The 22,234-nt window shown below is 47.4% G+C and overlaps 1 protein-coding gene across 1 annotated transcript; it reads left to right on the forward strand.

The window, feature by feature from the left end:
* Window positions 1–19,480: 19,480 nt before the first annotated feature.
* Window positions 19,481–22,214, forward strand: LOC109258967 (cardiotrophin-2; the record flags this gene model as incomplete). Its single annotated transcript, XM_019436181.2, has 2 exons — window positions 19,481–19,642; window positions 21,302–22,214. Coding segments are annotated over 2 exons (621 nt in total), but the record flags the coding sequence as incomplete, so codon positions are not given.
* Window positions 22,215–22,234: the final 20 nt, after the last annotated feature.

Raw genomic sequence — 22,234 nt, forward strand, 5'->3', positions numbered from 1 at the left:
CCACCCCTCCCTCCTCCTTCCCTCCTCCTCCTCCTCCTCTTTACTCCCTCCTTCTCCCAGAGGAACCCCGCCCCCTGCCCCCTCCTTTCCCCACCACCTCCACTTTCCAGGGCGAACACGCGCAGGGCACGACGGAAATCGTAGTCCTGCGGACGCCGGTGATACCATAGGAACAATGGGACGCTGGGGCCAGCGGGGACTACAAACAAGATGGCGGAGGGCGTGCCAAGCCGGGAGCCGAGGATGCCGGGAGTTATAGTCCGGTTGCCCCGAGGCTCCCCGTTGCAGAGGATAGAGAAGGAGCGGGAACGATGACTACAAACAAGATGGCCTTCTCCCCCGACCCGACCTCCTTCCCAGGCACTCACACGCCCTCCTGTCCACAACCCTCCGCGTGTGTGGTACCTGACGGGAGTCGCAGTCCATCTGCTGCCTTCCCGCTGCCATTTCTACTCGTCAGGAACAATGGAAAGGTGAAAAGGAATGAGGACTACAAACAAGATGGCGGAAGAGGGGCGTACACCTGACTAGCAGTCGGTCTTATGAGGTGCGATGGGAGTAGTAGTTTTTTAGTCTTCTAGTGTGCCTTAAGAATGGCGGAACCGCGAGAATAAGGAGACTACTATAAAGATGGCAGGCTACCTGGCCTCTCCCCGTCGCCTCATTCTGCCACCTTGGGCTCCTCGCCTGCCTGTAATATCGAAATCCCCCCCTCCCTGTGGCGCAGAGCCTGACGGGAGTTGCAGTCTTCCCAGCTCCGCTCCATTATCTGTGGTCGAGACAATGGAAGGGGAAAGGGGCGGGGACAATCAAGAAAGATGCGGGCCGGAGGGAAGGGGAGACGGCGACCTGGGTTTTGTAGTCCGCGCACTGAGGCTGCTCCCTGTGGAAACGGGAAAAATTGACTACAGTAATGATGGCTGCCTATCACTCGCTCTCTGCGGCAGTGCCTGCTGGGGGACGTAGTCCCTTCCTTAGCTCTCCAGAGAAAGGACGTGGGCTGTTGAAATGTGCATCACGGCGGACACGCCAAATTGCGAGCCTACGGAAAGCGAGAGTCTCTGTCTTCCTTTCCCCACCACCTCTTTCTGAACGACCTGCCGGGAAATGTAGTCCCACGCCTTGTCTTGCTAGTGGAGGGGGAGAATTTATGTCACCAGTGGGGATCAATGTAGGTGAGGGAGAAACACGTCGGGCGATCTAAGTAATATATAATGTCTATCCTCGCGTATGGCAAGGACTTCATATTTGATGGTAAGGCTCGTAAAGGAAAGCAACAGTAATCAGTATTGTCGCGACAAGGGAGGCGTGGTTCTCGCCGAAAGTACCATCGTGCTGTTGTCTCTTGGAGAGCTTGGGTGCCTCACACCCGATGCTTGTTCCCCCAAACCTCCTGGTATAGGTATCTTCCAAGTCTTGAGGACTCCAGGGAAAAGGCTCTGGAGTCATACAAAATCTCCGCCCTTCCTTGGGAAATCACCAAACCTCGGTTTTCTTATCTGAAAAATGGGGATAAGGAGACCTATCTCCAAGTAGAGTTAGGTATACTAGGACAATGTTCACGCAAGTGCCCAGCTCAGGGCCTGACACGGGGCATGTGTTGGTAGTTCCCTTTTCGAGGTCCCTTCCTGCCCAGCTTTTCTGGGATCCCAGGAATCCATCATGCCGAAAGGGGTCAGTTCCTGTGAGAAGAAAACTGTGGCAGGCAGTCTCCCCCTATCTTGAGCCGCACCCCCTCCTCTCCCCGCCCACTTCATCTTGGTTCTCCAGCGTCCACTACCGAACACTGCTCCCAGGGGGCGCCCATTCTCCATTTGACTGAGGTCCTGCAGCAGGCGAGATTGCTCAGCCTGAAACTAGGTTCTGCATCCCGCCCAGCCAGCCTTGGAGGCATCCCTCTAAACATCTCAGCCGCCAGAGCAAATAGGGTTGCTTCCCACCTTTGTGCCTTCTTACCTGCCCTCTTGATCTCCCTTCTCTGCTGGAAAACTACTCACTTCTGACCCCAAGGCCAAACCCTACCCCCGCCTGCCTTCTTCTCCGTTTGAGAGAAGAGGGTTAGGCGGCTCTGCAGAAGACCTGGTGTGTGTGGTTTTTCTGTCCGGGAAGTTAACAGTGGCCAGAGTAGTATGAAGTCTTAAGTTTGCAGGGACCCCCTCAGGCTGAACTGAAGCTCCTTCCAGTTACCACTTTGTCAGGAAATCCTTGGCCTCCAGACGGCTGTTTCCTCTATGTCCTCACTGCTTTGGCGTTGGCTTACATGATTGTTCAGGGCTTTCTCACGGGTTTTTCCCACTGCCTGTTATTTCCTTCCCCTTCTTTCCCACTTTTCTACCCAATTAACTATTCATTCTTCAGGTTTCTGTTTAAATGCCACTGTCCCAATGAAGTCTTCCTGCAATTCCCACATGAAGTTCATTTATTGACTCTTTCCCTACATTGTAAGCTTTATGAGGTGTCCACCTCACATGTTATTAAGTGCTTTCAGCATCTTACTTGATTCTCAGAAGAATCCAATGAGGTAGAATCCCCTTTTATAGATGAGGAAACTAGGGCCCAGATAGATGAGTTGTAGAACCAGGATTCAAACCCAGACTCCAGAGCCCATCCTGAGGACTACTGCAACATCTGCAAACTGATCAAATCCAGCCAAACATGTGTGCTTAGTTTGGCATAGCAACAAGTATCTCCTGCAAAAATGGATTTCCATTTTCACTTGAAATCCTGAAATCTAGTAACACTGAGTCTCTGTTCCTTGAACAAGAAACAACTGGACCTGAGCAAAAGGCTGTCGCTTTGGATAAGACATGTACTCACCAGTGCAACACAGTCCCCTCCCAGCTTGCTTCAGTTCGAATGTAAGCATTCTTGGCCCCATTCCATTAACTGAGACAACCAGAAAGAGCCTATTGAGGGTCAAGACCATTTCTTACACTATATGTATAACACCCCAGTGCCAGGCTCTGTGCCTGTGCCCCCAGCTGGGTGGGTGGGGGTGGGGGGTGGCAGAGTGAGATTGCATATATAAGATATAGGAGGACTTTTACTTTTCACTTTACACCCTACTCTGCAGTTTGACATTTTTACCATGAGCAGATATTGTTAACATTTACAGGAGTTGAAAAGACTACAATGTTGACATTAAATGTCGACCATGTGGACATTAAAATATAAAGATGACAGACCTCAAGGGGTGCCTGGGTGGCTTAGTCGGTTAAGCGTCACTCAGGTCATGATCTCGCGGTCCGGGGGTTCGAGCCCTGCATCGGGCTCTGTACTGACAGCTCAGAGTCTGGAGCCTGCTTCTGAGTCTGCGTCTCCCTCTCTCTCTGCCTCTCCCCCACTCATACTCTATCTCTCTCACTCTCAAAAATGAATAAATGTTTTAAAAGAATTAAAAAAAAAGATGACAGACCTCAAAAATCAGTAAAGTCAAGGAATACGGCACTCATGAGCCCCTTTTCATTTGTACAAAAATGATGGCTGTTTTCTGTCAACCTTATTTATGCATTTTGTGTAAGACACTTTGCAAGGATGACTTAAGACCACTCAGTGGTGGTGTTTTTCATTCCGAGGTCCTAGGCTATAGGACTACAGACCGGTTTTGGAAACAGGTCGAACCACTCAGTCTCTAGTGAGGAACTGCTAAAAAGGAATGGAGGGCACCTGTCTGCCTTCAGAACTATCTGCAACCTTGGAATGAGCGCACTGAATTCAGGAGCTGGAGCAGCCCATTTATCCTGAAGTTCCTTTTTAGCAGTGGCTGGTCTTCCTTCTGGATCTCTTCTGGATCTCTGTAGACATTCATAGCTTCTGTATCGGCCAGGATAGGCTAGGTTATGTTGTAGTAACAAATAACACCCAAGTTTGGTGGCTTATAACAAAAATGGTCTGTTTCTTGCTCATTCTGCATGTCTAGTGGGGTCTGCTCATTCTCGTCACTCAGGAAACAAGCTCCATCTTGCTATGTGTCTGTGACTCCATGTGACAGTTCTGCTCACGTTGTATTGACCAGTCCATAACTTTGCCTAACTTCAAAGGGGGCAGAAAAGAGATCTCTTCACATGCCTAGGAGAAGAACTGGCATACTTGTGAGAAACCTTAATGACAAATACAGCTTCTTAAGGGTCCTAGGGAAAGTTAGTGTCACCATATAGGGGATTTTCTGGGCAAGCACCCAGCACGAGATACCTGCTGAGTAAACTCTTATTGTCTTATGGTTTGGCATCGTCCATATGAAGTAGGAAGGAGTCTGATATACACTGAACTATAATGGACAAGTGAACAGAAAATGCCTCTGTGAGAGGATGATAGTCAGCCCTGGGATCAATCATCACAAAAAGCAAGGCTCCCCCAAGGCTGCCTGGATCTGATTAATGAAGATCCCAGAAGTGAAATGCTCGGCAATGGGTGTGGCTTCACGTGGCCACAGAAACCTTCAGTAGAGCTCTTGCTAGTGTTGCCAGAGAATCTGATGTCCATAGTAAGCTGAGTTTCTACTGGTAGCATGGACTACCACGTAGCATGGACTACCAGTAGAAATTTCTCCCTGAACCTCTTGAAATTTATCATGTAGATATATGACATTTCTTTTTGCAGATGTCCACTTCCGTTCAGGAGCCAGGATCTATGCACTAAGTGGGTTCCTGCAGCAATACATATACAAATACATATACATATACATATACATATACATATACATATACATATACATATACGTATACATATACGTATACATATACATATGTGTGTGTGTATATATATACACAATTATATATGTGTGTGTGTGTGTGTGTATATATATATATATATATATATATATACAATGAGATACTTTTCAACCTTAAAAAGGAATAAAATTCTGACACACTAAAACATGGATGAACCTTGAAAACAGGATGCTAAGTGAAACAATCCAGAAAAAAAGAACAAATACAGTATCATTCCACTGATATGAGGTACCTGGAGTGATCAAATTCATAGAGACAAAGTGGAATGGTGGTTACCCAGGGCCTGGGGGAAATGGAATGGAAAGGTAGTGGGTACAGAGTTTCAGTCGGAATATTAAAAAGTTCTGGAGATAGATGGTGGTGATGGTCCACAAGAATGTGGATATAATTAATGCCACTGAACTGTACACTTAAAAATGAATAAAATGGTGGAGCATTTGGGTGTCTCAGTCGGTTAAGTGGCTGACTTTTGGTTCTAGCTTAGGTCATGATCTCATGGTTCACGAGTTCAAGCCCCACATTGGACTCTGCACTGACAGTGTGGAGCCTGCTTGGGATTTTCTCCCTCTCTCTCTCTCTCTGTCTCTCTCTGCCCCTCCTATGTCTCTCTCCCAAAATAAATAAAGTTTTTAAAATGATAAATTGTATTATATATATACATATATAATAAATACACATATAAGTACATATATGTATTTATGTATATATGTATTATACATATATGTATAATAAATATATATATAATAAATAAATATATACCTATATATGTATTTGACCACAATAAACAACAACAAACCACTATACTATAATAAGGGGGGGAAGAAGAACACAATTGTGACAAGTCTTCTAGCTTAGAATGGATATAGAAGTTAGGGGTTTAAATTATGCAATGAACTCAGAATATTACTTGGAACCTTTTCAGACATATTTCAGTTTCTTCCACTTTCTTGTAAAAGTAGAACAAACAGATAAAATTGTGGTTTAAAACAAAGAACTAGTATGAGATGATTTTTGAGCAACATTGTTTTTTAAGTTTTTTAATTCCAGTCAGTTAATATACAGTGTTATGTAAGTTTCCGATATACAATATAGTGATTCAACACTTCCATACATCACCCAATGCTCATCAGGACAGGTGCCCTCCTTAATCTCCATCACCTATTTCACCCATTCCCTCCTGCACCTCCCCTCTGGTAACCATCAGTTTGTTCTCTATAGTTAAGAGTCTGTTTCTTGGTTTGCCTCTCTCTCTCTCTCTCTCTCTCTCTCTCTCTCTCTTATTTTTTCCCCTTTGTCTTGTTTCTCAAATTCCACATATTAGTGAAATAATATAGTATTTGTCTTTCTCTGACTTATTTCCTTTAGCATTATACTCTCCAGCTCTATCCATGTCACTGCAAATAGTTGAGAAATATTGAGTGAAAAAAGCAAGGAGCAGAATAACGTGTGTGGTTTGTTACTGTTTGTTTTACAAAGGCAAAATCCAAACATACAAATTTGATTACAGATTCATAAAATGTCCTTGAAAATATTCAGAAGAAACAAGTAGCCTTGGTTGCCTCCAGGGAGGGGAATTGGGTGGCTGGGGAGCACAGGTAGGAGAAAACCTTTGCACTGAACAGATGCCTTTTCGGCCCTTTTGCGTGTTGAACCAAATGAGTTATCTGTCCCCAAATGACTACATTACCTTTGTAAAGAACCACAATTGTAAAGAATCAAATGACATTTTCTAGAAAATTCTGAAGTACACATCTCATTGGTTGAGGATCACTACCACTGCCACTAGATTGAATAAATGGGTAGTAAATACTTCTTGTATGCCAAGCCCCATGCTAGGCAGCTTTGATGCAAATTTCCTGGCCTAATCCAGAATGTCTAGAGATGAGGGTTTGGGATTTATTCTCCCCACCCTCTAGGATCTGTAAGACAAGACTGTGGCCTCCTGCACAGTACTGCATCCTTGTAATGAACTGTGGAGAACTTTGAACCCCAATATAATACATCCCCACCAGCTGATACTGGGCCTCCTGCTTCTATGCCCTTGCTGAAATGGGCCCAGCTTCCCCATCCCTCTAGGCCCAAGGCAAACTCTAAACTCAAGCTAGTCCTTCACAGATACTAAAAGCCCTGAGGGCTTGGATTTGCTGCTGCCCCAAGCTCTCAGTTCCACTAGAATGACCTGAATCCCTGTTGCTTTGGTTAAGCAGAGATCAGGGATCAGCCACCTCCTGTAGCCAGCCGGCTGCCAAGCTTAATTCTATCATTCCTCCTCCACCCTCCCCCCACTCCTTCCTTCCTTTTTCCCCCCCTCTTTTTCATATTTATGGTCATCTTTCCCCATCTGAAATGTTACTCTTGTTGTCTTTTCCACCAATTAAAATACACTCAGTATGCAACAGCTTTAGGCTTTGTATGTTTTTTCAACTTGCGGTGTACCATTTTTAGCTTCAATTCAGTTTGATTTTTAACTCTCTATTGTGGAAAATTTCAAACACATGTAAGAGTAGGAGCAGTGTAATAACCCCCCCATATCCGTGTAACCATTATCCACATATAACTAATCCAGTTTCAACTATAACCCCACTCCTCCCCTCCTCCAACCCCTGTTGTATTATTTTAAAGCAAATCCCAGACATCATAACATTTAATTTATGATATTCTTCAGGGTATGTCTCTAAGACCTAAGGAATTTTTTTTAGCATGACCGCAGACATTTGTCACTTCTAAATAAATAATGGTAATTCCTTAATTAATATCATCTAATACATAGTCCATGTTCAGATTTCCTGGATTATCTCATAAATGTGTCTGTACAGTTGGCTTAGTGAAATCAGAACCCAAACCAACTTCATACATTTGGTTGTTGAAATAGGGAGTTTCTGACATGGCTGCAAATGATCCTTGCCTTCTGGTCTTCCCCTCCCCTTAACAAAGGCTGGACCTAGTGACTTGCCTGTGCAATGAATAGAATCAGCAAAAGTGATGGGACCATACTTTCAAGATAAGGCTACAAAAGACTGTGATTTCCATCTTGGCACTCTTCTCTGCTTCTCTGATAAAACAAGATGTCTTGTTGTGAACTGCCGCAAGGAGAGGTCCACATGGCAAGAACTGAGAACAACCTCCCGCTACAAGCGGGGGAAGGACTGAAGCCTTCAGACCAACAACCCTTGAGGAACTGAATCCTGCCAACACCGCATAAGTGGACTTGGAAGCAGATACCCGTGCCCCTTGAGATGACTGCACCCTGACAATGTTTGCAGGCTGCTGAGAGTCTCAGCCTCTGGCCCACAGAAATGGAAATGGAAATAATGAATGTTATTTTAAACTACAAGGTTCCGGGGAAACTTGTTACATGGCAAAAGATAACTAATCCTGTTGTTATGTCTCCTGAATCTCTTTAATCTACAACAGTTCACCTACCTCTTGTGGTTTTTTCCTTGCCAGCCCTGGTCCTGTTTGGAAGACAGAGTTGTATGTAATATTCAGTATCCCTCAAAGTGGGACCCAGAATCCCCCAGGAGATGGGGTGGCAATAGCTCCCATACTAAAAATGCAGATGCCTGGGCTCCTTGGAACCTACTGAATCTCTGAGTGGGGACCAAAAATATGTACTTCTAAGAGCATCCCAGGGGATTCATTTGTCTACTGAAGTCTGGAATCAGATAGAGTTGGTTTAGAGGCTTGGTTTTAACACTATCTGTGGAGCATTGTGTGACCTCACCTCTCTGAGTTTCCTCATCTGTAGGATATGATCCTTACAGTATTTACTCTGTAAAATGCTGTACCTAGATGTTTCCTTTCCTACTCTCTTGATTCATGGATTTGCCCTATTTCACGAGAAAGGGATTAGGTGGGGGAAATGGGCCTTGGGATATTTTCACACACTCAGTGTTACTGATAAGCACATACACACTCAAATCGTTGCACAGGAGAACCAACTTGGTTTTTCAGTTTGCCATACAAAAGTCCCTTCTGCATGCTAAGGCAACTTGAACTATTTGCAGGAAAGAGTCACCTGGGTGGCTCAGTCAGTTGAGTGTTCGACTCTTGATTTTGGCTCAGGTCATGATCTCAGGGTCATGGGATTGAGCCCCACATCAGGCTCCACACTGAGCCTGGAGCCTGCTTAGGATTCTCTCTCTCTCTCTCTCTCTCTCTCTCTCTAAAATAAAAAATTGAAAAAAAAAACTATTTATGGGAAAACCAGCTCAATTGCATATGAAATGTTGAAGGTTTAAGAAATTAACAGTCTTACAGTCTGATAGTGTGGAGCCTGCTTAGAATTCTCTCTCCCTCTCTGTGTGTCCCTACTCCATTTGTGCTCTCTTTCTCTCTCAAAATAAATAAATAAACCTAAAAAATACTTTTAAAAAGAAAGCTTTCTCTTAGCCCAAGGTTTTCTTTTATTTTTCCCTCCCAGTTTTAATATGTAATTGACATAGAACACTGTACACGTTTAAAGTGTATAGCATAATGACTTGACTTATATATGTCATATATCTACATATTTTTAAATGATTACCACAATAAGTTTAGTTAACATCCATCACCTCATGCAGTAACACAAAAATGTTCCCCCCGCCACCGTGATGAGAACTTTTAGAATTTACTTTCTTAGCAACTTTCAGATATATCACACAGCACTGTGAACTATAGTCATCATGTTGTACATTACATCTTCAGTACTTATTTATTTTATAACTGGAAGTTTATACCTTTTGACCATCTTCACGTAATTCTCCACCCTCAACCCCCACCTCACAACACAAATCTGATCTCTTTTTCTATGAGTTTGGTTTTTTGAGATTTCACAAATAAGTTCGATCATACAGTGTTTATCTTTCTTGGTCTGACTTATTTCACTTAGCATAATGCCTTTAAAGTCCATCCTGAAATATCAGGATTTCCTTCCTGTTTATGGCTAAATAGTATTCCGTTGTACACACACACCACACTTTCTTTTTTTAAGTTTATACATTTATTTTGAGAGAGGAGAGTGGGGGGGAGGGGCAGAGAGAGAGAATCCCAAGCAGGCTCCGCACTGTCAGACTGTCAGCACAGAGCCCGACATAGGGGAACCATGAGATCAGGACCTGAGCTGAAATCAAGAGTTGGAGGCTCAACCAACTGAGCCACCCAGCTCCCCTCAAACCATATTTTCTTTCTCCATTCATCTGTCGTGGATACTTAGGTTGTTGCCTTGTCTTGGCTCTTGCAAATAATGCTCAAACCGAAGACTTAAAAGTATTCTTCTATATTTTTGCTTCATAATTTCAGAGATCTCTTTCACATGTAAGTCTTTATCATTTATTTATTTTTAATGGTGTTAGAAGGGGAAATGCTGTAGGGTCCCCAGAAACAGCCTGAGATGGGGATTCTTGACCAAGTGACATAGGCAACGTTCTCAGAAGAAAAATTAGGTCATAAGGATTAGGGCAGTGAGGAAAACTGAGCAAGAATGTGGTCTTTGCTGTTGACTAGCTTTGGTTTGATGCTAGAGAAAGCTCTGGAGCCCACATTGTACTAACAGGTTAGTGCCACCTGGAGGTAAGGCCTTTCACACATCTGTGCCAGTCGGCCATTGGCTAAGGAGGAGGAGTGCTGGGCAGTTCTCCAGAGATGGGGGCAGCTGGGCGATGGGTGTACTATTGATAAAGGGATCTGGTGGGGCAGCAGCAGCACGCACGACACTTCACCTTTGCACTGCTCAGATCTACTTGCTTTTCCCCTGAAGTTCACTCCATCCAGGTACAGCTTCTCTAGCATTCTGATTGGTCACAATTTCTGGGTAAACTTAGAAGAGGAGAATTAGTTCCTCCCCTGATAGTCATCATCTCCTTCCTCTGCCACGCACTTATTCTAGCTCTCCCCTTCCCTTCTACCCTGGGCTTCAACTAGTCTTTCTGCTAGTCTCAATAGCTTGCTGGTAAGTTGACCTTGGCCATCATCCCAGAAGGGTTGAGTCCCTAGTTACCATGCCCTGTCAGGCCATGGCTATTGTACTTGCCCATTTACAAATAAAACTCAGGACAGGTATCTGGAGATGTCCCAATGGATCGATTGCCTGCGTGCTAAACATGGTCCTCCTGCCCCTATTCCATAGCAGCTGTCCTACCTTCTGGTGATGACCTTTGGCAAGTCCTTTCTTTGCCTCTTGGTCTATTGGCACAAGGAGACAGAAGTGACCAGGCGGCAGGTGTCGCTCAAAATTCACCGGGACTCTTGCCATGTCCCCTTGCAGAAATGTCCCTCTGCACTCTGGGAATTGGGATCTCTAGGCCCATAGGACCTAAAGTTAGGGGGCTGGAAGCACAAATTCCCCAAGGAGGTTACTGGGACTAATGGTAAACAGGACCATTCCTGCTTCTAATCCTAGGTTTCCAGACTCATATACCTATGTTCTTGGGCACAGCACCATGAAACAGCCATTGGTTTAAGGCATATGTTGCATTCTAAAAGATAATACTATATGGTCTCCACGCCAGCATCTCAGCTGCACCTTCCAGAGACCGTTCCGTTACCTTAACAGGCCAACGGCTTCTTGATGGTACGGCAAATGGCAGTGTGTCCACCACAGCACTTCCTTTGCTGTAAATGGGTCCCTGGATCAGGGGGAGAAGGAAGCAGCTGTGAGTCACTAGTAGCAGGAGTCACATCAGCCATGAGATAGGTGCACTGCTAGTAAAAGGGATGCACCAGCTGCATGCATTATAGGATCTCATCCAAACGTTCACGTATAATTTTCCACCTGTCCTTTTTTTTTTAATATATGAAATTTATTGTCAAATTGGTTTCCATACAACACCCAGTGCTCATCCTAAAAGATGCTCTCTTCAATGCCCATCACCTACCCTCCCCTCTCTCCCACCCCCCATCAACCCTCAGTTTGTTCTCAGTTTTTAAGAGTCTCTTATGCTTTGGCTCTCTCCCACTCTAACCTCTTTTTTTTTTTTTTTTCTTTCCCCTCTCCCATGGGTTTCTGTTAAGTTTCTCAGGATCCACATAAGAGTGAAAACATATGGTATCTGTCTTTCTCTGTATGGATTATTTCACTTAGCATCACACTTTCCAGTTCCATCCACATTGCTACAAAGGGCCATATTTCGTTCTTTCTCATTGCCATGTAGTACTCCATTGTGTATATAAACCACAATTTCTTTATCCATTCATCAGTTGATGGACATTTAGGCTCTTTCCACAATTTGGCTATTGTTGAGAGTGCTGCTATAAACATTGGGGTACAAGTGCCCCTATGCATCAGTACTCCTGTATCCCTTGGGTCAATTCCTAGCAGTGCTACTGCTGGGTCATAGGGTAGGTCTATTTTTAATTTTTTGAGGAACCTCCACACTGTTTTCCAGAGTGGCTGTACCCGTTTGCATTCCTCCAGCTGTCCTAATGCCTTTTAATAGTTTATTCTTATCCTCCCTCAATTAGCTAATTAATTAGTTTATTTACTTGTTTGTTTGTTTTTAATGTGTTATTTATTTGAGAGAGAGAGCGCATGCAAATGGGGGCCGAGCAGAGAGAGAAGAGGGCAGAGGATCCGAAGAGGGCTCTGTGCTGACAACAGTGAGCTTGACGCCAAGCTCGAACTCATGCATCGTGAGATCATGACCTGAGCTGAAGTTGGACCCTCAACCAACTGAGTCACCCAGATGCCCCCTCCCCTATTTTATTTATTTTTTTTTTAATTTTTTTTTCCAACGTTTTTAATTTATTTTTGGGACAGAGAGAGACAGAGCATGAACGGGGGAGGGGCAGAGAGAGAGGGAGACACAGAGTCGGAAACAGGCTCCAGGCTCCGAGCCATCAGCCCAGAGCCTGACGCGGGGCTCGAACTCACGGACCGCGAGATCGTGACCTGGCTGAAGTCGGACGCTTAACCGACTGCGCCACCCAGGCGCCCCTCCCCTCCCCTATTTTAAATGCCCCTTTTATCATAGCCTAGGTATACATGGGTCTATTCCTGGTCTTTCTATTCTGTTCCATTGACCTACTTGTCCAGTTCCACATCTCTGTCACATAGTGTTTAATATAATAGAGTTTGGGGAAGTTTTTCTTATTTGGGAGAGTCTGCTCCTTTGACCAGACCCTGTTTATGTGTCACTTTGGGAAATTCAGTTCACACAGAGAGGATTCAATATGCAACTGCTGAACAGAGGACAGCCCTTTTGGCTCTCCACTTTCTCCCAGTTTTTAAATCAACACCCTAATCCTAATCCCCAGTCAGACTCTACTAAGACACCGCATGTTACACCTCTTCCTCTGGCCCTCCTCCTCAAGCATAGGGCTGTCCAGGAAGCAAAGGCAAAGTTTGGCTGGATTGCAGATGTTGCCAACGACTGGGGTGGGACTGGGTTAGGACATACAGTTAGGTCACTGATGGATCTGTGTCTCTCACTTGGCCATCATGGTGTCCCACCAGCCTGGGGACGGTTGGTGGTGCAGATATGGTGCAGACAGCAAAGGAGATTCATCTGGGGATGGCAGGGAGTAGCCCAGACACTGGAGCCAGTCCTTGACCTGAGTTCAGGGTCAGACCTTGACCTGAGTTCAAGGTCTCTACAGTTCATTCTCTGTCTGATCCTGGCAAGTCACTGAACCTCTCTAAACCTCATTAGTAACCATAAAACCTATTTCCCAGGGTTGTTACAGGATTAAGTGAGATAATGTCTAGGTATAGAGTGACTGGTAAAAAAAAAAGGGGGGGGATTCTTTTCTTTCTCACCTTCTCGTGACATTCCTTCCTGGATCTCATCTGCAAAATGGGGATGCCAGCCCTTGTCAGATAACCCTGAAGGGAACCCAGGGCAACAGGGGCTGTGGGAAGGGCTCATGAACTGGAAAGTGTCAAGCCCCAGAGATTATAGGTGATGATAACAATAAAGAGCCCTGGCTCTGGAGCCTGGGTTCAAATACTAGCACTGCTCCCTGCTAGCCATGTGACCCTGCGGTGATCACTTAACCTGGCGGTGCCTCAATCTCCTCATTTGTGAAAGAGGAAGACAGTTCTATAAAGGAAGCATGAGGTAGTGTATACAAGGGCTTCAAACAACACCAGACCCCTAGGAAGCACTGGAGAAATGTTGGAGGCGATGAGGCTGAGCTGCCGGGCTGTGTGCTCCGGGAGGACAGGTGCCCAGCCTCAATGGCTACCAGCTGGGGCTCTGGAACAGTGCAGCAGAGGGCCATGGGGTTTGAATGGAATGGGCTGTGCTCTTCACCCTGATGATCCCTGCACTGGGGGCCTCTCTTCCAAGAGCCCTCAACACCCCTCCATCCTGCCACTCCATTAGGATGAGGCACTGACGTGGGGGCTCTGAGAGATCAGGTGCTCCTCTCAGTAGACCAGCCTCCTTGGAACTGGAACCATTATGTTTGTCTTCCTTCACCTGACACTCACTGAAGTGTCTCCTTTGTACATGGCCTGGTGCTGGGGCTGCAGAGATGACAATTCCCTGCGTCCTGTTACATTGGGGAGAGACACTGGGAGACCGAGAATCACAACATATGGTGATCAGTAAATGGACAGGGGAAACTCGGGGCCTGTGGAAACCCAGAGGGAGCAGAGGAGACAGGGAAAGCTTCCCAAAGGAGGTAAAACCCAAGTCAAAGTTTAAAATATGAGATTGTATTGGTGAAGAGGGAGCAGGAGAGCTCTCTAGGGAGAATTACATGAGGAAGGCCTGGTGTTGAGCAGGCCTGCAAGTAGGTTGCAGAGCTGAGGGAGAAGGTAGGAAAAAGCAAGAAGTGAGTTGCAAGGCTGCGCAGGGACTAGGGGATTGCAGGCCTCAAAGGGCAGGCTGCAGAGTTTGGACTGTGTCCTGAGGGCACTGAGGAGTCAAGGGAGATGTGGAGATGGCAGGAGAGGGCAAGGTGACTCTTGCTCCTCCCCAACCTGTCATACCTCACCAACCACCAGTCTCTTTGCTCTCTCTGCTGGCCTTGATTGTTCCTGAAAACGGTCATGCCTGCTCCCACATGAGGGCCTTTGTACTTACTGTTCTCTTTGCCTGAAGAGGTAGGGGTACAAATGGGGTTGGGCTTAATACTGGGGTCAGGGTGAGGATCTGGTTTGAAGTTCACATTTATTTGTTCTGAATAGGTCTCATTACGTGACCTGCTGGGTGACACTAGGGTCATGCTTCAGTGTCCTGGGAAAAGGACAGGACAGATCTCTTGGGAGCATATGTATGGCCTGTGGGGACTGGCCTCCAAACATGGGGTTGTGCAGCATCAAGTCTTTTGCCATTGGTTGGAGGCTTTATGTGCCATTGGGGTAACCGTTAGAGGCCTGGGAGGAGCAGGAGTCAAGGCACTTGGTGGGTGGGGTCAGTGAGAGCCCGGGTGGTGGGAATTATTACCCGGTTTGCAGATGAGGAAACAAACTGAGGCTCAGAGAGGTTGGGGGTTTGGCCCCAACTAGCAAGGGACAAAGGCAGGACTTGCACCCACGTCTGCTGGCTCCTAAGTTGGGGGGAATCCCCGGGCAGCAGCTTTTGGTGAGACCAAAACAGAGATGGAGACAGATGGCCTGTGAGGTGGGGCCGGACAGGGTGGCAGAGCTGATGACCTTTGCCAAGACAGACGCCTTGGGACAAAGCCAGGCCTGGGCTGGGGGCCAGTTCCTCCAGCTGCGAAGGGAAACTAGGGGTCCAGAGAGAGAAATCCCCAAGAGAAGCAGGACGTGATAAGGTCGGGTGAGGGTGAGCCTGCCTTCTCGAGTGAGGCCCAGCCCCACGTCCACTGTCCACCTGTGAATAGCACCAGATCGAGTATCTGCCTCCCTCTTCCCCTCCTCCCCTCCTCCCCTCCTCCTCTGCCACCTCCCCCTTCATTACCTGGCCTGGCCTACGCCTCAGTGCACCCACTCAAAGGGCCTAGGCTAATCCCCTGACATCACTGTCTGCCTAGCACAGGCCCCTTCTGGCAGCCCTGGCAGGTCCTGGCCTCGGAGACCCAATTTAGGATCCCCCACCCCAAGGCCCATCTTTCCTTCAACTTCCTCCTTCTTTCAGTTCACAGTTCCGAGGGGACAACCCAGATCTTGTCCCCCGTTGGGGGGCAGGAGTCTAGGATCTGTTCTGGCCTTGCTGTGTGACTCCAGGTAAGTAGCTGTCCCTCTCTGGGCCTCAGGCTCCTTATCTAAATCTCCTCAACCCCACCCCCCCCACCCCCCCACTCCCCAAGCTAATCACATCAACCTATTTTGGCTTCTTCTTAGCACTTTGTTGCTTCAGGAAATTTTGTTTTTTATCAGTTCACATGTTTGTTGTTGTGAACTCTGGGCTGTGCACCCTGTGAGGTGGGGGTGCGGCCCATCTTACGATTCGCCCTGGTGCCAGCACACAGTAGAGGCTCCATGGATATCTGCTGATTGAATGTATACATGGGTGAATGAGTGAACAGATGTATCTCCTGCCTTTGTAAGAAGGGTATGGGCCTTCTTCCTCCACAAGAGGAAAGAAGGTAGAGCAATATTCCATCCCCCAACAGGATAGAAGCAGGGTAGGGGCCTGCCTGAACACTCTGACCCAGAGGGTGGGCAGGTGCTTAGAACTGAACAGTGCTTCCTTATGGAGAGACTGGGAAAGCTCTGAAGAAGAACCAGAACCCAGCACCTGTCTGCCCATACTCCTCTCTGCCACAAGCCTTCCCTAGCTGGAAAAGGCCTTACGTATATGTCTATGTGTCTGGTATGCGCTGTGTCTGGGCAGAAGAGGGCCACTGGCCCAAGATCTTCCAGGACAGCGGAGACTAAAACGTGGCTAGATCTCAGGACTCCTGACCTCCAGCCGCATGTGTGTCTGTGTGCACACACGTGACCATGGTGTGTGTACACCCCATATATGTACATGTCTGCTCCACGCATGTGCCTCTGGTGGGGCCCCTGGGTGTGGCTATGTGTTCACCTGTCTGCATGCATTCGTGAGGACACGTCCGCACTTGTGTGTCTGATTCTCCCTGTGTAATGTGTAGGCCTGGCAGGGTGTGTGTGATTCAGTATACGTGTAGCCATGTCCACTAGAGTGTCAGCTCTCTGAGGGCAGGGGTTTTGTTGGACTTGTTCCGGTCCTATCCTAGCACCTGGAACAGGGAGGGAGCAGCACAGTCGGTGTGAACACGTACTTAAATGAATGAATGTATCCAAGTGTGCTCACACGTCCGGTGTGCACCCGTGTGCCAGCCTGTGTGTAGACGTGCACATGTTCCTCTGTCTAAGGGTGTACCTGGGTGTTGGCCATGCTGCTCATATGCCACCACTCCCATCCCTTTTCCAAACTCCTGGGGAGAGGGAGCCAGAGCGGGCAGCGCCGGTCCCCATGAGGCGGGGCAGGAGGCCGCCTCCTCACGAGAAACTGGATCCCAGGACGTGAGGAGCAGCAGGGAGCAGGGCGGCCCCTTTGTCCCCCATAATCCCCTCCCCGCCTTTGACCCCTCCCTCCCAGCAACCAGGGTTTAAGGTCGAGTTTGGGGGTTGTAGGGGACTAGGGTGTCACCTTAGTGTCCCCTTCCCTGCTGTCCCTTGCTTCTGGGGCTTCTGCACCTGCGCCCCCAACACACACCCACCCCAGGGTGTGACTCCTTCCCTCCCTCTCGGGCGGTCTCAGGGCTCAGCCCAGGTATAAAGCCACCTGAGGGGCAGGAGGATAGGTGCCCCAGAAGAACCCAGAGACTGGAGAGAGGAAGGAACCAAGGAGGGAGCATGAGCTATCTGCTAGGTGAGTGAGGGGGACAGAGTGCCAGGGCCTAGAGACCAGGAGGGAAGGGGTACTCACTGGCCCTCGGCCCATATGACTCATGCACCTGGCAGTCTGCATGCTAGGAACTGCCAGATCCTTACATGCAGAAGGCTTCATTCATCGATCATTCATTCATTCAAGAAATATTTATTGAGCGCCTATTATGTGCTAGGTAGTTTTCTTAGCACTTGGGGATACAGCAGTGAACAAACAGACAAAAATCTATGATCTCATGGAGATTTCATTCTGCAGACAGACAATAATGTCCTAAGTAAGGAAATTATAATGCCTGTGTGATTGAAGGTGAGTGCTAAGATCCAAGCTTGTTGAATGAATGCATGAATGAATGGGCCTTCACTATCAGTCTTCCCTTAAGTTCTGAATTTAGGGAACTCGGGAATGTAGAAAGGGGAACAAAGGAGGCCATCCTGATTTGCCTCTCCTCTCCATTGCTTCCTGCTGGTGACCTTAGGTAATTCTCCTCCTCTCTCAGCCTCACACTGGGAACAACTGGGCCTGCCCTTTAAGGGGACAATTGGCGGCATTTACTCAAATTTAAAGTGAGCACATCCTCCAATCCAGACATTCCCTCTTTGAAAAAGTGCCCAAAGAGCCTGGGATAAGGATGTTCATGGCAGCATTCATTCAACAAATATTTATTAAGCTCTGTGCTAGATGCTGGGGAACCAGCAGCGAATGAACCAGGGGGAGTTTCTCCTTTCCTGGAGCCAACATTCTAGGGGCAGAGACAGTAACAAACAAGTAGACAAATAAATAAAGAGAAATAGCAAATCTCTGAAGACTATAAATCGGGGAGAGGGAAGGGGCTTTTGATATGCAGTCAGGACAGCTCATCTGAATTGAGGCCTGAAGAACAAGAAGGAGCCAGCCTTGGAAAGGTTTGGGGGTGGTCCTGCAGGGCCCAGCAAGGGCAAAGGCCTGAGGATGAATGCTTAGAGAAGATAGGAGGCCAATACAGAGGGGCTAGCCCTTGTAGACCACTGGGGGCTTTGGCTTACACACTTTCACAGTGTGAGGTGGGAGCAGAGGGAGTGTTCAGGCAGAGGAGGGATTTAGCTGGACTGAGGAGTTGGAAGGGGGGGGGGCAGCAAGGGTGAAAGCAGAGACCAGGGGTGAGGCTGCGGTAACAGTCCAGGTGAGAAGTGCTGGTGGCCGGGACTCAGGTGGTAGCAATAGGAGGGGCGAAGTAGGTAGATGCTGGATCCATCTTTTCAAGTTTTAAAACTTTTTATTGAAAATAACAAATATAAAAGTGTACAACTCATTAAGCGTACAGCTCAATGAATTTTCACAAAGTGATCATATCCTTGTCATGAGCACTCAGATCAAGAAACACAGACCTGCACTGGCTACCTTTTAAGGACAGAGCCGATAGGATTTACTGTGGGGGTGAATGTGGAGAGCAAGAGAGAATGACGCATCAAAGAGAGGACCCCACATTCTGACCTGAGCAACTGGAAGAACGGAAGCAGCTTTGCCTGAGAGGGGGAAGACTGGGGGAGGAGGGTAGAAGGGGAATCGAGAGTTGAGTATTAGACATTTTGAGTTGAGAATCTTATTAATATCCAAGGGAAAATGTCAAGCAGGAAGTTGAATACACAGGTCTGAAGTTCAGGGGAATGTTCTGGGCTGGAAATAATCTACTTACAGGGTGATTCTGTCCTGACTTGGATACACAAGATTGTTGCAGGCCACAAAGTCTGTGGCCACTTGAAGAGTTGTTACAAAGAGTGAATGAACTGGGGCGCCAGGGTGCCTCAGTTGGTTAAGTGTCTGACTCCTGGTTTCAGCTCAGGTCATGATCTCACGGTTTGTGAGTTCAAGCCCCACATCAGGCTCTGCACTGACAGGGTGGAGCCTGCTTGGGTTCTCACTCCCTCTCTCTCTCTCTGCCCCTCCTCTGCTCTCTCTCTCAAAATAAATAAATAAATAAACATTTTTAAAAAATGAATGAACCAGCAGGCAGGCTCAGGAATTTGATCTGACCTCCGATTTTCTCTGACAGCCCCCCTCTGCCTGTTGACCCTACTGCTGCTACCCCTCAGTCTGGGGGCTCCCATCTCGCCAGCTGAGCCCATCAGTCAAGCCTACAGCCTGGCCCTCTACATGCAGAAGAATACATCAACACTGCTGCAGACTTACGTGAGTGACACTGGGCACAAGCAGGGGATGAGGGGAGAGGGAAAGTGCCCTCCTTGCTCAACTCTAAGTAGGAGAAGCAGAGCAAGGCCAGGAGAAGGCTCCCCCATGAGTCTGAGGGCACAGGGGCTCTGTCAACTAGAGACTCACTCAAACGCTGTCACTGATAGCTGGTGACCTTGGGCTGTCATTCCTTCTCTCTCTCTCTCTCTTTTCCTCATCTGCAAAATGGAATTTGTGATCCTGCTTTTGCTGACCTTTCAGGACTGTTACAAGAGTCAAAGACAGCACATACAGAGAAAGACTTTACAGGGTCATAATTATTTCTACAATCACCTGGCGCTATGTGCTTACTTGAGCCATGTGCCCGGGCTGGGCACTCTGCCCATTATCTTGCTGACTCTTCAAACACTTCTGAGAGATAGAATCATAATCCACTTTACAGATAAGGAAACTGAGTTTTAGAGAGGGTGAATAATTTGCCTAAGGTCACACAGCTAATCACTGGCAGTGCCAATCCTCCCGCACCACCCCCACACTGTCTAGAAGTTCAAACTAGCAGCGGCCCGCTAGCTGAATCTGCCCTGCAGATGTTTTCTGTTTGGCCCATGAAATACTTGTTCAAATTTTGAACATGACTGCCTGTCTAAAACAGGCACAGGGACCCTCCTGGCCCCTCCTCACCCCATCTTGGTTCTGCCTTCTTCCTCCAGTTATACAATCCATCTGGCTCCTGGAGGCCCTAGAATTTGTGACTCCTCCCCTGTGCTATATTCCAGGCCCACGTCAAGTTTACTAAACCTAGTTTCTCGTGCCATAGCTGCCATCATTCCCTGGGTGGCTTTGGGCACCGTGAGCCTCAGTTTCTTCACCTAAAATAGTGATGGAGGTCTAGGTGGGCTACCAATTTGGGGTCAGTGCGCACTAAGATTTTGTGGGTCTAGGTTTATGGAGGCAAGAACTTTAATGGAGAAGGCACTCAACTAAATTTAATGTTAACAATTATTTATTAATGATTATAATAAAACTAATAAGCATAAACAACTAAATGCTATAAATAAAAAAGATACATATAGGGGCGCCTGGGTGGCTCAGTCGGTTGAGCGTCTGACTTCGGCTCTAGCGGTCCGTGAGTTCGAGCCCCGCGTCGGGCTCTGGGCCGATGGCTCAGAGCCTGGAGCCTGCTTCCGATTCTGTCTCCCTCTCCCTCTGCCCCTCCCCCATTCATGCTTTGTCTCTCTCTCTCTCAAAAATAAATAAACGTTAAAAAAAAATTAAAAAAAAAAAGATACATGTAGACTATACGTGGTCAATAATATATTTAGACTGAAAATAGTATAATAAATAACACAATCATAGTGTCATGATGTTATGATATTAATGTAATATAGTGGCCTATCATGCCCTTATTGTATGCCAAGTGCTGTGCTAAGTGCTTTATATGTACTACTTCTTATCATTTTCACGCATGGGAATTACTGAAGCTGTGAATCAAAGTTGTACAATTTATACATGAACCTGGAACCTAACAGAGCCCAGGCTCTGTGCTAGGACATCCCACTAACTCCTCCCCCTGGGAAGATGTCAGTCTTATGGAAGGCAGATGTGAAGTCAGCACCACTTCCGTCCCCGCATTCCTATCTGTCTCTGTTTCTCATGCAGCTCCAGTACCAGGGCAGCCCCTTTAGCGACCCTGGTTTCTCAGCCCCTGAGCTTCAGCTCAGCAGCCTGCCTCCTGCCGCTGTCTCCTTCAAGACCTGGCATGCCCTGGATGATGGGGAGCGGCTGGGCCATGCCCAGGGGGCCTTCCTGGCCTTGACCCAGCACCTCCAGCTCGTAGGGGATGACCAGAGAGACCTGAACCCTGGCAGTCCTATCCTGCTGGCTCAGCTCGGCGCCGCAAGACTCAGGGCCCAAGGCCTGTTGGGCAACATGGCTGCAATCATGACTGCTCTGGGCCTGCCCATCCCCCCGGAAGAGGACACTCTCGGTGTTGTTGCCTTTGGGGCTTCAGCCTTTGAGAGGAAATGTCGAGGCTATGTAGTGACCCGGGAATATGGCCACTGGACAGACCGAGCTGTGAGGGACTTAGCTCTGCTCAAGGCCAAATACCCTGGATAGACGAGGCAGGACTTCCTGCCAGAGGCTGCAACACTTCTTTCCCAATGGACTCTTTCCTGCCTTGCTTCTTCGCTAAAGGAGACACATCTTGTCTAGCAGACAGGGCTTGTTTATTTGGGAATATTTCCTAGGAACCAGGCCTCAAGTCCCTGTTGCCTGGGTCTTTCCTGCCTAGGTCCTATGACCTCCCTTCCAGATCTGGGTGGGACTCTATGGGTATCATTTTGTGGATTCTTTCAATCCAGTGGTCCTGGTTGCCCCCATCTTGGGTGGAAAGAATGCCAGGGCTCTCCCTGAGACCTTCCTTTTCCTGTAATTTTGAGGAGGTCCAGGGGCTGCCTTTTTGTTTCTACCTCATTTTCTGTATGAAGCTATGGGCTTTCTGAGCAGATAGGTCTCCTCTTCTTGCTGGAGTTCATTGCCTCCCCTAGTCTACTTCCCTGACTATAGCCACTGTTCCAACTTTCTTCCCAA

Source organism: Panthera pardus, unplaced genomic scaffold, assembly GCF_024362965.1.
Source record: "Panthera pardus isolate Hobbes unplaced genomic scaffold, ASM2436296v1 HiC_scaffold_5, whole genome shotgun sequence".
In the NCBI taxonomy this organism is placed as follows: domain Eukaryota; kingdom Metazoa; phylum Chordata; class Mammalia; order Carnivora; family Felidae; genus Panthera; species Panthera pardus.